Below are 15,931 nucleotides of genomic sequence, written 5' to 3' on the forward strand. Positions count from 1 at the left end.
ACTGATTGACCAGTGTAACCAATTTAAGTCTGACTGTACCGATAAATAAGTAAGTAGGTGTGAATTGACTCCTCAGAATAGGAGGACCTGACTTGGTAGAAGCACTGGAAGAGTCAATTCAACTGGTGCCCTAGGAAAATACCAGAATTTATAGCTAACCAGATCCTTGGGCACTACAAAAAAAGTTGCAACTCACCTCTGACCTCCATAGCCACCCCCACCACCATAACCCATGTGAGATCCATAGCTGCTTTCATGGGACCATGCTGAGCCATAGCTGCTGTACCCAGTGTCGTGGCCACCCCCATACCTTCGGTCCTCCCTGTAACAGCATTGGGGAAGACCCAAGGATGCTATTTTTGCTCATGAACACCAAACATAAAGCAACAAAAAGTTGGTGGGATAATAATTAAGGCCTAAGTTTCAGTTAAAGTTTTCCAGAGTATAGAAACCATAAGAAATGAATCATCCAAATAATAACCATCACCTTATCCAACCATCAGTCTGATAATTTGATACGACTAGCAAGAATTTTCGCCCACATTCAAGTTAGGATCAAGATGTTGCCTTCTTATGGCTAAATTTTACTGGACATTATAAAACCAGCATTTAATAGAAGAGGAAAATTTATACAGTAGATCCCATTTCTCATGAAGGCTGAAGGGGTAGACCATTAACTTCATTATAATCGGGTTACACCATGCATGAGTCAGAGTTTTATTCTGGGCATGCTGCAGAACAGATGCAGTGATTAATTGATAACTTGTCACCAGAAAGGAAGGAGGACATTTGAAAGCATGGACAAAATAGGAGAGCATCTCTACATTAACTATGAAAACTTTTTTCTCATTTGGCCACCAACATTTACCCCTGGAAGCAATTTTTACGAGTACATTCTGATGCAGTATATATTTATGCAAGGAAGATACGAACAGTGGTATTTCTGAGATTTCATATTAATATTAATGCAATAATACATTCCTCCTTGACAAGAGATGCTTAACAACACGATCATGTGAATACAACAGAGGCTGCACTTTCAGAGTTAAATGAGCTGGACCAATGAGAGTATACAAGGTTTAGTCAACATAAACGACATATGCACGTTGATTGGGCATGTCCTGTGGGCCTGTTGGAGATGAAGCCAGCTAATCGAAAGGAAAATCTGGCAGAGGAAAGAAGGTAGAAGTGGGAGGACATACCTCAATTGCTAAACAGTATCCGTCTCACATTAGCCTTAGCTTTACTTGAGCTTGAAAATGCTGAAATGGTTTACCTCAAGTGAAAGATATCAAAAGCAAACAAAAGGTAAACAGGAGAAGGAGAATCCTCGACTTAACTGTGTCATTCTCTCTTGATTTTAATAGGCAAACATGCTGAACTTGGAACCATACTCAGATACTCACCACAGGAGGAGCAAAATGATGCCGAGTGGATGGATAGCGTCAAATTGATGGAATTACATATGTATAACCTATGACAGACACTCTCTGAATTTAAGAACAGTGGCCAAAACACAAAACTGAGTAAATTTGAGGCAATAAGGGTGTTTGGATGACAGCCTTAAGCTATCAGATCTTCAGCAATGCCTTGGAAAGTTGTTCACTGTTGTTTGTCAGCAATGGTGAAGGAAGAAAGTAATTCTATTGTCAAAGTCATATTGCCGGTTGAGCATACTGTTTTGGACATGAAAAGGCTTTTCAGACAGAAGGAGGACATGCATCACAGTAGTACCAGATGCCAGAGAAAAGGAGTCACAAAGCATATAAAAGTAAAAAATGTATCATGCTTCAGTGGCAGTGGAATGGAGTTGACACGTCATTAAGTCTGAGAAGAAGTCAGATCAAGAGACAGAACCTCCAAGTTTTAATCTGCAGATAAAATTACCAAAAAATTTCTTGAAGCCAAGTGCAAGAATAAAAAAAAGTGTCCCTGGTACGAAAAAATTGATAAAGTGAGAGTATGAAATCATTTCATGCTTGACATGGTGGAAATGCGATATATGTATCTATGATAAAATACAAACCACAAACGATAATTTCCACACTTAAAAAAGTAACTCCACTACCGACCATGGCTTGGACACTATATAATTTTCAAGATTACCTTGGAAATTCATACTAAAAATATAATTATTACATAAGGATAAGCCAAATTCCCTTTTATAGAAACCATGCATCACAAAAATATCTGAAGAAGTGAATTACATTGAGTATTAATTCAAAGACTTTCAAACAGCAGATAAATTAAAAACTAAGCATGCAAATAGAGGAATGATAAGATTACTTATTTGTGCCATTTTGTTAAAGATTGGCCCCATTTTTAAGAAAAAAACAAATAAACACGCAGCTGGAGAACCCATATAATTGCACCCATCATGGCAGTAATGTGTCATCTTTGGACCCATTCTTTTTTCATATTTGGTGCACAATGCTAATGTTGGAACCATTTGGAGGTAAAACGGTAACTGTGGAAAGTTATTGGCTGTCACCAAATAACACAGTAGGTGACTCATGTTATCAGCTTGTTTAAAAATTTGGGGCAAGAAAGTAGACCGTGTGAAAAGAGGTGGACTGGCAAGAAGGGGAGGGGCGATATACTCAAGAGAAGAGAAAAGAAACCACTTCCCATTGCTTTCAGATAACTTGTAACTTTTGCTTGATGCCCTTTAAATTTTCTCAGGCAAATTAACTCCTAGCTTTATCCCTTCCAACTCCCCATTCCATTTCCATTTTCAATTTTTGCGGGGAAACTACTTCCATGTTTAACAGACTTCAAAAATGCCAAAATACACCATGCTTGGTCTGATTTTCTTTTGAATTTTGTGGATACTACAAATGTTTCAATCCAATGAAGATACCTTATTATTTGCCAAAAGTCATTGATAGACACCTTTGTGCCCAATAGGTGACTCATGTTGCAGTTGGCCTCGAGAAACTGGGAGCTTTGAGGAAGGTAGGCTGAAGAAGGTCAGTTGGCGAGAAAGTGGGAGAGGTGAAACACGTTTCTAATGTTCTCATGTAACTTGATATATTATTCAAAGCTAAGGATTTATGGTCTTTGTAACATAAAACCTTCAAGAGCAGGCATGATCTGGGGTTTGAGGCTTGTTGGAAGATTACAGAGAGGAGAGAAACCTTAGAGGGATGAACAGAGGACTGATAGGTGCGAAATAGCGGATTTTGGGAAATATGTAACATAGTTAGCTCCACCTCTTAGCAAAAATTCACACTATGTGCCTGTCGTGTATAGGATTAGCCTATGAATCAAACTCCACTTCCTCTCGCTCATGGAGTGGATAGTACAGAAAGAAAAGTGTGTACAGTAATAAGTGTCAACCCCAGAGCATATGAGTCCTGCCAAAACAAAATTAATACTTTGTTGTGTTATCAATGTAGCTTTAATGTTCACGCTGAAGTGGCTACCTATTACATGAGACATGTTGCCGCAAATGCTAAAGAAAACTCCGATAAAAATATCGAAAAGACTGGTACCACCAAGAAAAGAAATGGTACTTCCTTCTTTACGGCAGCTTATAGGATACAATATAGAAAGAGATTTGAACATATTTCAGTCCTACAACTCGTCATATTTCGTATGATATACAAACGGTAAGTGCTTAGTAGCATGGTATTTTCTTTCTTCAAGTATCGTTGTAAGTCCAGACTAAGATGAATGATGTTTTTCTCTCAAGTAACTTAAAAATTCTAAACAAGTTCACTACTACACCATCCTTACCAATTAAAATAGATATGTTCACCAATGCTACACTTGGAAGAAACAAATGATAGGAATTTGAGGGAAATTGGTGCGCGGCTTACATAAAAATTAGAAGGATTCGTGCAAGCTGCGCAACCCCTTTTTTCACCGGAATTTCCTGAAAAAAGGTGTGTGGCTTTTATGAGTAAATACGGTAGTATTTGCTTAAAACCGTTCTTACTACCAGATAGCACAGTACTCTGCCACTGTGATGCCCAGCTGCTTTTGTGCCAGTTAAAATGAAAATGTAATTCATGTGTTTGAACTGCCAGAAAATTGTTAGTCGGAGTCTCTTTCATTCACTCTCCCTTTGACTATTCTCTCACTTCAGCGACTATTACTTTCAATTACTGAGAATTTCTTCTTTCATTACTTTGGTTTATCATCTCTTTGATTCCTGGCAATCATATCAGGATTACTGTCAGTGTTCTTTCACTATCATCCCTTACACCTTTTGGCAATCCTAGGGATGCTACTTTTCTTTATGTAACTGAAAGGTCTTTTGGCAGCAGACTCAATTAGTTTCAGATTCGATGAGAGGGGATTCACTTTAATCAGGGAAGTTAATCTGATGAATTTGTGGCCAACTATAATTTATGTCAAACTAATAATTACCTTCAAACTATCATATAGCATAAGAATGAAAAATGCCTCTTGCAAGTTTCCCACTACTACCTTGCACCCTCCTGACCATACATTCCCAAACTTTGGTAATTTGAGGCTAATCTGCTGCCATTCCAAACATTCCAGGAAGCTCATGGATTTTATTTAAATTGAAAGTGGTCAGCAAAATGCATACATAACATGCAATGGGACATCTGGAGCAGACATCTTCCTGTGGTCAATTACAAGATTCATTGCTCATGTTACATGACTTAAGGCAAGTCATTTTAAATACAGGTTACCAAGTGTCAGTGGGATTTCTTCAAAATGACGGTTGATGCTAAGGTATAAAGCAAATTTAAATTTGCATTTTTTATTGCATTACCCCAACATTGGTTGCCTCTATAATGAAGTTAGAACCTGGCCTTAGAATCTGGCACATGCCACCTAGAACTAATATTTGAGCTTCCACCAATCAGAAATGAGTTCTCAGGGCAGCCAAAAAGATCACACCAAGAAATGACTGAGGAGCTCATACTGAGCTACTAAATACAGTAAAATTCATGGAGATATTCCTGAGTTACATTTGGAAAGTCCACAGTTATTGAGGTTCCTTTGTCTTACTCTCCTGAAATGTACTTATTTATTAAAAGGCAAAATGTTTGGAACATTGCTTTCCTGTAAAGTTTACACCTCAAATTTGGATACACTTGCTATGAAATTTTCATTTTCCTTGGACAAAAATGTATGATTGCTGAAAGAATGCTGGAAATACATTCATGAAAAAATTAATCCACGCAAAAGAAGGAAGTAACTAATGAAGACAATAGTACAAAATTCTTTAGTGCAAATTATTGGATGGTTGTACTGCATTTACATGCTATACATCATAACCCATACCTTCTGTTAAAGCTAGGGACCACAGTGCCGAAACATGATCAATATAGTTAACATACTTAGTCAAATACAAATAAAAGTAGCAACTCACCAATCTGATACCCTGGCTCTTTTCAGCGGAGGAGATATGTGATCATGTGGATTTGATCGGGGATGTGAGGCATGTGGATTAGGTGGGCTGTATCTGCTTCCACCACCTTCTCCCCCTCGGCCACCACCCATACGTCCCCCAAGATAGTCCCCTCCACCCCGACTACTGCTTCCTCCGCCTCCACCCCCACCATAATCTCCTCCTTGCCGGCCTCTACTTCTGCCCCATGATTCCCTAAAAAAAGAAACAAAATTTCAAATGGATCAGTACCTGGAAAAATTTCATTCCTCAAAACTCGCAAACGGACGGCAATTGTTGAAAGATGGGGTGCATAAAGAGGCATAGTAGAAATATATTTAGCTTCAAAACAAGAAAATTATCTACAATGCTTTATGTGGGTATTTACAATGAACTTCAAAAATGAAGTAGTGCAAATAATTCCAATAAGGGTGGTATGACCTAAACTCATAAGCTAAACACTCACTTAAATCAACGGAAATTCAAATGGAATTACCTAATAAGATAACACGAAGCGCGCCATAAGTGACTGATAACCAAACCATGGCCACACTAATAGATATAAATTCAGGTGATTGCGGTAAGTGCTGATGCGCTGGGGGTGTAACTTCGACCTTACTCCTATCACCGATGTGAGACAGTTAAATGAAACTTATTCACATGAGTGAATAATAATCGTAATGAATTGATATATTAAGCCTATAACTTACCTCTCAATCCAATCTTCTCTACGCCGGTCGTCACCTCGTCGCCCATCTCGGCTATAAGACTCTGTCCTTTCTCCACGGAACTTATCACGTCTTTTCCGGTCATACTCGTCTTCACTGTCACCCATTTCTCACGCCCTATTAAAATTACGTCAATAATTTAACATCAAACACAGTAACTAATACAAAATTACCCAATTGAAGATGCTCAACAAATAATGAGGACGCAATGAAATGAAGAGAATATGTAGGCCAAGCATTTTCACTTCAAACACTTTATCTATCAGAATCAAACACGAAATAGAAATGTTACAGAATCTAAAAACATATTATGGTTACCTCAAATATACAACGAGGCAATAAATGAAATTATTTAATGTGCCTCACTGGTCATACAGCCACTCTTACCTACAAAGAGCAAAACAATTTCAACATCCGGTATGGTGCGATGGTGCCGCTAGTTAGAAACTAAATTGATATTTTAAAAATCTATAAAGCAAATATGCTTAGTATTATTGGTTTAAAAAATGAGTATTAAACATGTGTGAGCATTAAATTTTATTTAAACACATAGATTTTTAAACAACTGTCCAATTTACGCCGGTCGATACTGGATTAATTTGACTAATTCTCTTTAACCAATCGTGAGTCCGCTGACTTTCAGCGGTCTTTGATACCCCAGCGCCAGCGACAGATGTCGGGTCGGTCGTTATTGAACGCACATCGCCTCCCGTTGCTGTCCATCGGTTGCAATTCGGAGGATTCGGAGCCTAGAGGATTTGAGGAGCAGCGAGGTTACTGTAGTTGAAGGTGAAGATGATGATTGCGTCAGTGTTTTGTGGAGCGTTCTTAGAGTTTTAGTGTGTGTTGACGACTTCATCTCACTTCCTAGTTTAATTCGTGACAAGTGCTTTTACCCCTGGATCCTTTAGTTACATCTAGTCAAGCTGGTAAAAATGGTCAGCTAGTCAAAGAAGAAAATTCGGCCTCAAAATCGAAAGAGAAAATGACGACGATTAAGGCTTCCGGAGCCTCCACTTCAAGAGGAGAATGGACTGTATTTAACCATGTGAAATACGAGCACTTGGTTGCGGGGATATCAGGTGGTGTTGCATCAACCCTCATTCTGCATCCATTGGACCTCATCAAGATACGTTTTGCTGGTAAATACCCCCGACAAGTAGTCGGGAACTCCCTTTTGGTTTTCTCTGACCGTGAAGATTTTTGGGGTGCATTTACATGTCAGCCGAAGTATTCTCCGCCTTTCTGATCCAGTACCATTGTGTGTGTGGTAAATTCTGTCCCACACTCGTTTTGTTAAATTGCATTCCTCCCCTAGTTAGTGTTAACTCGTGTTTATTTCAGAATCAATCCTATGCTATATCTATCAGTGGTTTTAAGCTCATTTCCTCGCAGTGTTGTGCTCTTCAGCGTTTGGTGTAATCCATCCGAATTTATGGGACTCTCACGGGTCAAAATTTTGACCCTCTTGCCTTATCAATAATAATGCGGGTTTAAGGTGAACCATTGACGTCCTTACGAAATTAAACATGTTATCATCCGAGTCGTAAAAGTATCTCGAAACGGCTGTCCTTGGGTCCCGAATGACATGTCCTGCCGAGGTCCAATGCCACCAGAAAAATTTGTTTAGTGCGTTTTTCATGGTTCAGAGTTAGGCTAAGTCCTATCGTCTGCAGTATGTTGCGTACTTATGGGACGGATGTTAGTATTACCGTGTATTCTTTCTATCGTAATTCAATGCTATGCCTCTCCTTGATTAATATGATTCAATAGTTTTTATTGTGCTGCATATTGCATAGCGAATTGTGTACTAGGTAAGTTTGGCCCGTATTCAGAGATGGTTAACCTTGACGTGACGTCTTTTCTCAATGCCCATGAAACAGTTTCCGCTGCGACCTAGCTGCATTGTATGACGTTTTTCCTGGTGTGTAAGGCTGACATCACCGGGACCAAAAAAATGTATCTAGGGAAATTGTCTAACATCTGAAAATTGCTCTTCCTGGTCTTCCCTTATTTCCTAATGATGTCTTTTCTAGTAAATTTCTCCGTTTCTGGGGAATGAGATGTTATCGCTGATACGCTTTCACTTGCCAGCTGATTGACAATGATCATGGCGGTCGATTTAGCTTTATTTCAGATTTTCTTCGCATTATCGTTGACCATTCGTCTGTAACATCTATTCTCACACCTCATGAATTAAGTGTTAAAGAAACCTGTGACTTCATCGGTTTTATCGTCTTAAGCAATAATGAAGTTGCTCGGTCGTGACTGCCTTCTGCGATGTCGCGAAGTTGTTTTGGGTTGCAGCATCAGTGCGCTTGTACTTTTCGTTAGATGCTCGTGGTGTATTATGTATTCATGCTCACAGTTAATGTCTCATACTCCCTCCGAGTTTCTTTTTTGTTTCTGTTTTCATTTCGAGTCTGTGTCGCTGTGAATTTATTACAGATAATATGATGTAATACCAATTATTTAATGATATTTACTATTGTTAACACTTGCTATCAATTTTGTTAATGCTCTCGTGAATATTTTCAAATAATGCGTGCGAAAGAAAAGTAGGATTATGTATACTCTGCTCCATACTCGCATTATACCATGGCCAGCGGTAAGGCAAATGGTGTAATGGTGGTTTCTGTAAATGCTGTAATGTATTTGTTATTTCATCTTAATAGTTTTCCTTTGACAATATCTTTATAAGCGAAGCCCGTGGGTATGCATAAGAAAATGGAGTGGGTACAGCCACTTGGCTAATGCGTGAGTTACGGTAACATATTTCCCTCCAGCAAAATTGTGGGTTTTTTTACTATTGATTGAAAAAATAATTTTGACCTGTTTGTAGCAGTGCAGGTCCATTGTATTAGTCATGAAAATAATATTTCACGGAAGGGGTCAGCGGTAGTGTAGTGGTGAGTTTTGGTGTCATATGCCAATGCCAGGGGTGCTAGTCATGACACTGGCAGAAATTTTATTTAATCCCTGCTCAAGTGACGGCACCTTAAGTACAACATTGTTAATGGTCCCCTTTCTGTTATTCTTAACTCCTTCGTTGCTGGTCATTTGGAATGGAAATAACATGCATTTAGTAGCTATTCAGCTGTCAAAAATTCATTGAAAAGGAAATTATGTAAACAATTCTTTTCTGAGAGTGGTTGGTTCCTTAAACTTCCGTCAGGCGCAATATTTGAACTCCCTAGTTCAGGCGCATTGTGCCTGATAGACACATACACCTAAAGACATTAAGTTAAAGAATGGCTCAGAACTGCAACTTGAAACGTTAATGCACTATTATCAGTGTAGTCTAACACTTAAATCATGTCTTACGTGTAGTATATACAGCCCTTTTCACCTCTTCATACAGCTCCAAACCGATCCAGCTAGGTGTGATTTAATATGCTCTTTAGGTAATTATGTTTCACTAAATGTATTCAAGCATTGAGTAAAAATGCCTAAAAAAGTATTCTGCCTACATAAAATACGTACCTTTAAAATTGTGATGAGGTCGGGCACTATGAGCTTCTCTGATCCAAACTTAAGCAACTTCCCGTGGGGACAGCCGAAGTCAAACTAAGCAAGAAGGCTGCATAGAGCGTTTCAAAACAAACAGCTACTATGAGAATCAAGGGTTTATGCTGCCTTATAGCTCAAAGAAATGAAAAAGCACTTGCGCTGTGCATGTCAGATCCATTGTGCCCGACGGAGGAATAAGCAATTTTAGCACATGACATCACTCGCAGTGCAAGAGGTTTTAGTTTATGCATTCGTCACAAGGAAGTACCCCTGAACAATTCTAATGATTATCTGGAAACATGTAGAAGTATTTTCACTGTCTTTCGGTAGTTGTTGGTAGTTGGTAGCACATATAGTGTGCTACCCAAAAATGTTATTTTCTTCTTCCCTATTGCTAAAGGTGTGTGAAGTGTCGAATGTATCACATGGTTTATTCATATCATGTTTCCACTTCCAATTTAATACAGAGCAATATTTGCAGAAAATGTTGCTGATTTTGTTGGTCAACGTGGCCACTGTTAGGTCAAAACACGCCAATCTGAGTGCTTCCAAACTACTGCGCTAATTTTTAAACTCATCTTTTTATGGCATGATCATGTGATTTATTGGGCTGTTTGCTCTTCTTATCATCATTCTCTTGCCTTTGAGAGTATTGTTACTATGTTTGGTGTCATCATCAGAGCTCTTTATGTTAGATCCTGGGGCTAAGGGACATCTTACAGGGTGCTGAATGGACTTGAGCATTTATTGGTTCCATGCAAAGACTAGCATCACAGATATTTCAGGCCCTACACCAAACCCTGATAGTTAGAGGAATATAAACTTTTCCATGTGTTTCATTTTGTTCCCTCAAAGCATGTGCATAATGAAAGTTAGGTTTCATGGATAGGGCTATGCGATAAGGTGTTTTGGATTACTGGCAGGTATCTCTGTGGCATCTTAGTATTCAGTGCACTTTCACTAGCTGAATCAATCGGTTGTCTTTATTTATTTCAGTTTTGGGCCGCTGCATATCCCCTCACACTTGCTCTTGACCTCCCTCGTCTATTCCCTTCACTCTCCTCATTCACTCTCCCAGTTGACTTGTGTTTTGTTTTCTAGCATTTTGTCCATTGAGTCTTTGTGATTAAGCCAAGATTAGAACCTTTTAATACCTCTTACTTTAAGCATTTTTTCCTTGTTTTACATCCATGCTTACTGAAAATGTTCCATCCAACTGTCTACCTTGTATCCAGCATTCCCTTTCATGAGCCACTTTAAGTAACCACACTAGCACCTTAAATGGTTCTTAAAATTGTAGTTTTTCTAGGCTATTCATGTCTGTGCAAGTATCGATCACTCCAGGCCATCAAATTGCTGAGTGGATGTAGTAATTCAAAAGTTCTAGAGGCCAGTGGTGCAGCGAGGGGGGATTTTGGGGGATAAACCCCCCCCCCCCCTCAGAGCTCGGAGACATTTTTAAGTTTAATCTATTTTACTTGGATTGATATTACTAATAGAATTGTGTAAGGATTCATAAAATGTCCCTCAGAAAGCTGTAAAACTCGCCATTTTGAACCATTTATGAGATTAGCCTATTTTGCTTTTTTTCATAGTATTCTTGCCTATGGTGTTCGACTCTGGGGACATGCAAATGAAACCAAAGAAATTCTAAAACTGCAAAAAAAAAGCAGTGAGGATTCTGAGTGGTGCTGGGCCCCGTGACCACTGCAGGCCAATTTTTAAAAACTTTCATATCCTCACCATCTACAGCCTCTTTGTGTTTCACAGCATTATGCACATTAAAGATAACTTAGATATCTTGCACAATAGGGCAAGATATCCAAATCGCTCTATATTATATCTGTAAACGTGGACGCCAAGTGTCGTTCCTATGGGTTCCCGGGCACATGGGAATAACAGGAAACGAAAAAGCAGATGCAGCTGCAAAGGCGGCGCTCACGCTGCCGGCACAGGCTTCGACTTCTGTAACCTATCAAGACCTGCAGATGGCCATGCGCGGAATAGTTCTACGGCAGTGGAGTGAGGTATGGACGAACGTAACGAATAACAAACTGAGAATTATCAAACCGGTTACGTCAATGTGGCCCTCTTCTGTTGGGAGGAATCGTAGGGAGGAGGTCATTATTACTAGACTGAGAATCGGTCATTGCGCCCTGACACATTCCTATCTCTTCACCCAAGACAAGATCCCACCTCGATGTGGCTATTGTGACTGTCCCCTGACTGTGAGACACCTCTTGACGGAGTGTGATGAGCATCATATTACGCGAAGCCGGACAGGCGTCAGGGGCAACCTAGAATTTATTCTGGGCGATGACCCTGGCCGCCTATGCCGCGTCATAGAATTCGTTAAGAAAACTGGTCTTGTGAATTCGATTTGATAGGCTCGAAGTTTACATCAATATTGTCAACAGTGCCGCACCAAACTGAAATTATAGTATATGCTTATGTCGCAATTTGATTGCGCGTGGTGCTAATGACCTTAGCTGTCGACGCACCCTTAACCCCAAACCTACTACGATAACTTAGATACCTACCCCATTCGATCCACCATCCACTCTCATGACACTAGGGCTAAAAATAGCCTAAATACTAATTACTGTAGGCTGTTTAAGACCAACAACCAGTCTGATAATTTGGGAGTAAAATTATTTAATAAATTACCCAGCAAAGCCAGATCAGTGAGCATCACTAGACTGAAAAATGTGCTGGAAAAGTGGCTGTGCAATTATCCACTGTACTCAATTCATGAGTATTTTGAGCTGGACTTTTCTTCTCTTTTATTTTAAATGTAATCTATGTATAATGTAATCTTTTTGATCCAATGTACATGTTTTGTATGTTTCGTTGTATCGAATGTTTTCATAAATGTGTTGTATACAACATCCGCGAGGGCCAATCCTCGCCGTGGATGAATAAAGATAAAGATTTATCTTTAAATTCTGCAATTTACCAATCTCGCAGCTACCACTTATCCTGGTGGGTATTCCATACCCCCACACACACCAGTATTAGATGCACCTTAACCCTTTTGCTGCTTCAATAGATTTTTCATCGGTTCCATTATTTTGCCTATTATCCAGAAAAAAATGAATTGAATCATTCATTTGACGTCGCTGAATGTCGCCGCACGAATGGACGTAGTTCCGCTAGAATTTCGAGCAGATGACAGCACCTACGACCGAGGGGAGGGTTTTTCGAAAACTTCGATATTTACCCGCATGTCGTGTTGAAAGGAAAAGTTTTTTGAAAGTCGTGGAATATCCCCGCATGTCGCAGGCAATAACCATAATGTTTTTTGCGGGTATTCCCGCTTGTAGCAGCGAAAGGGTTAACACCCCCCTCCTCCTCCCCCCAGCCTTAATTCCTAGCTGTGCCCCTGCAAGAGGCAAGTAAAAGGAAATGGAAGAGCCTTCTCCTGTCCAAATAAGGCATTTGTCTCTCCCAATGCATTTCAAATGAGCTTAGCACTGACTGATTACAAAATATTTTATCTTTTAAATTGGATGCCTAGCTTCCCAAATAGTTTCCCATCATTTTCTGAGTAAGCCAAATAATTATTAAATAAAACTATAGATAATGGCAATTATAACAATATTTATGTTTTAAAAATTTTTAATTAACATTATTGATTGTAAAATTAACAAGTGCAGCCGTATTATTGCCCTATTTTTGTTTCTCTAGGAATGAAATTAAGAAATATAAGTCCTTTTTCATCTGTTTTTGGTTATATCTTCTTTAAAAATGTCATCAATATTGTGTGTTCACATAAAATGCCATTGTGAAAATGACTGAAGCAGGTATTTGTTTTGATTTCCACAAAACTCTTTAAATAGTAATTTTTGTTTGAGGAGGCAAATATTAGCACCAATTTTTATAAAAATCTATGAAGTGAGTGGGCAACTCCATTTGCAGTTTGCATGCTCTGACCCTTGTTCTAAAAATATTCTTTTTGTTATACTTATCTGTGGTTCTAATAAATTGGTGGGAAAAAAGTTGGTTTCTGGGCAATTTGTCATGGCTTGGTTATTTTTTTTTCAGTAAATGATGGCAGAAGTGGGGGTGTCATGGGAGTGGGAGGCGGTGTGGCGGAAGCGGCTGCTGTCAGACCTCAATATAGAAGCCTTGCTGGTGCTATTTCCTCCATTGTGCAACAAGAAGGAGTCAGGGGCTTGTATCGAGGTGTAACACCTAATGTTTGGGGATCAGGAAGTGCCTGGGGCTTTTACTTCCTCTTGTAAGTTACAATTTAAAACTCTGGTAACAGGAGTTATTCTATTGCACAGAGTTTATAAATGTATTGGTCTGTGGCACTCACGTTGCATTTGGTCGCTAAGGACAAGTAAAGCGGTCGAAAGTGTATTATCTTATCACTTAAGATGATTGGTGGTTTGAAGATGGAGACTATTCCATAAGTGCAGTAGATTACTTTATTTTTTATTGAAATATCTTATGAAAATAATTATCTTTTTGTCACTCATGGCCTTATCAATTTTAACAAGTGTTCATTAGGCACATTAGCTGCTATTATTCATTGTTTTAGGTAGTGTGTAGTTAATGTTGTGATTTGGTATTAAAGTAGTCATTTAATATTTTGGCGATTGAATTACTTCAACTTAATTGTTTGAATCAAGTAAGTGAGGTGTAGGGAGGGTTAGCCATCTTTATCCATCTTTATGATATGCTAGCTGTAAAGGTCAATGTTGAATGAGCTGTTGAATTTTTAGCTCAAATTATGGTGATGTTTCAACCGATAGTTAGTTATTTCCAAATCCCCTTTCATTTATTGCCTGCTTTGTACATTCATTTCAGTTGGGTCATCATAACCTGTTTGAGGCATGTCAGATTGAAGAATTATAAAAAAAAATCCCTTTGCAAACAAGGCAATTGCTAATCACTATTTGAGTCAGTATTGGGTCCCTTACAATGTTAGGGAAGTGGCAGAAATGCAGCAGATTGTTGGTCAAAGAAATAGATAATGAAATGGATCGTAAATCACATAAAGTTTTATGTTAAATATGTATTATGATGGTGAATGCAAGAGAGTACATGCTCAAATGCACCAGTCTCAAGTGAGCTCATGCTTTCCCACCTCTAGTGCACAAATTAAGTTATTCACTTATTTGCCAAGCTTAGTGAGCAGAATGCTGTGTTGGTCGAGTACAAGGTTTAATGAAAGATAGTAAGTATGTACTATTCCTGTAGAGGGAGAGTTTTCACTCCCAGGTATTTTTTATTACTCAATGCCACATGTCTCTATGGGTGCAGTGCTTCTGAATTTCTCCAAATTATTCAGTTGATAAATACTCCAGATTTCTCACAAAGTGAAGTACGGACATACTACATCACATAAATAATAGTCACTTTGTCCACCATTCTCAGCTTTTGAAATGAGGTTAAATTTGACGTTTGATTTCCAAGTAAATTGAGATTTACGTTTCAGTAAATTTCATGGGTCTATCACATCAATGAGGAGCCACAAGCTGGAATTATTATATTTTGTTTCATGAAGAAGAATACCTTAGTTTACATGGCACTGTGTTGTAAAAATTTTATTTCAGAGAGTTCGAAATCCACCAGAGCCATATTATTGCCTCTGTCATTAGATGCTATTGCAGAGAGAGAGAATAAGCTGCTTGCCTATCAGAAAATTTTTGTGAGACATTATCACCAGCTTTCCAATTCCTCTGTACTGGAAAAAGAATGTATTCGCCTCTTTGAGCGAAGTTAGCTGGGGTATTATTGTAATTGAGTAAATCAGCTCAATTGTGCAGCTGCTGCTTCCAGTATCAGCCAGGCAGGATGGACATTTATGGGATGAATCGAGAAGCACGGAATTCCATAATTCTTAGAGCAGTGAATACTGTAACAGTAAACAGCGTTAAAAATGCCTTGCCTGGTTTGTCATTATATCTTAAATTATTGCCTTGGATGTCTTGGTAAAAACGTCTAACGAAAGTGTAAAATCATGTTGTATCTCAAAAGGGGTGTGCAGCTTCAGAAACAAGTATGCACCATATTTCCATTTCTGTCCATTCCTATCCACATTTCTCAATTCCTTTAATTTCTGTCCATTTCGGTATGTGTGTTTGTGATTACAGTTTTCCTTTTGTCTCCATCTGTTGGTTATTTTCTGTAATTTTTAAGTCAAGTATGTGCTACTTTAAATTTTCATTTGCACCAAGAAGCTTGAGTAGTGTAAAGAGCTTTGTTGCAATTGTTTTTATGTTAACTTATATATTTAGCTTTGAATTTCCCAACCTATCACATTTTTTTACATGGCCTGTGAACATAGAGTGGTGATTGAGATTGGTGTACCATT

General features: G+C 38.7%; 2 protein-coding genes across 7 annotated transcripts in view; one reads left to right on the plus strand and one right to left on the minus strand.

Moving 5' to 3' along the window:
- The window catches only part of LOC124154599 (serrate RNA effector molecule homolog), a 44,956-nt gene extending 38,431 nt beyond the window's left edge, over window positions 1-6,525 (minus strand). For 2 of the 5 annotated variants that reach the window (XM_046528438.1, XM_046528435.1), the window contains exons 1-4: window positions 6,415-6,525; window positions 6,079-6,213; window positions 5,351-5,584; window positions 197-322 (exon numbers count right to left, since the gene is read on the minus strand). In XM_046528438.1, the coding sequence (XP_046384394.1) occupies window positions 197-322; window positions 5,351-5,584; window positions 6,079-6,203 (485 nt within the window). In that variant the 5' untranslated portion in view covers window positions 6,204-6,213; window positions 6,415-6,525. The remainder of the gene's footprint in view (window positions 1-196; window positions 323-5,350; window positions 5,585-6,078; window positions 6,214-6,414) is intronic. The other 3 variants (XM_046528439.1, XM_046528437.1, XM_046528436.1) reach the window with 2 other exon arrangements.
- A 246-nt stretch (window positions 6,526-6,771) lies between these two features.
- Window positions 6,772-15,931, plus strand: part of LOC124154600 (mitochondrial folate transporter/carrier) — a 35,247-nt gene continuing 26,087 nt past the window's right edge. Inside the window, exons 1-3 of one of the 2 annotated variants that reach the window (XM_046528441.1) lie at window positions 6,772-6,885; window positions 7,008-7,238; window positions 13,651-13,846. In XM_046528441.1, coding sequence (XP_046384397.1) covers window positions 7,082-7,238; window positions 13,651-13,846 — 353 coding nt within the window. In that variant the 5' untranslated portion in view covers window positions 6,772-6,885; window positions 7,008-7,081. Of the gene's footprint in view, window positions 7,239-13,650; window positions 13,847-15,931 lie in introns of both variants that reach the window. The other variant, XM_046528440.1, reaches the window with a different exon arrangement.

This window comes from Ischnura elegans, chromosome 2 (assembly GCF_921293095.1).
Source record: "Ischnura elegans chromosome 2, ioIscEleg1.1, whole genome shotgun sequence".
NCBI lineage: Eukaryota > Metazoa > Arthropoda > Insecta > Odonata > Coenagrionidae > Ischnura > Ischnura elegans.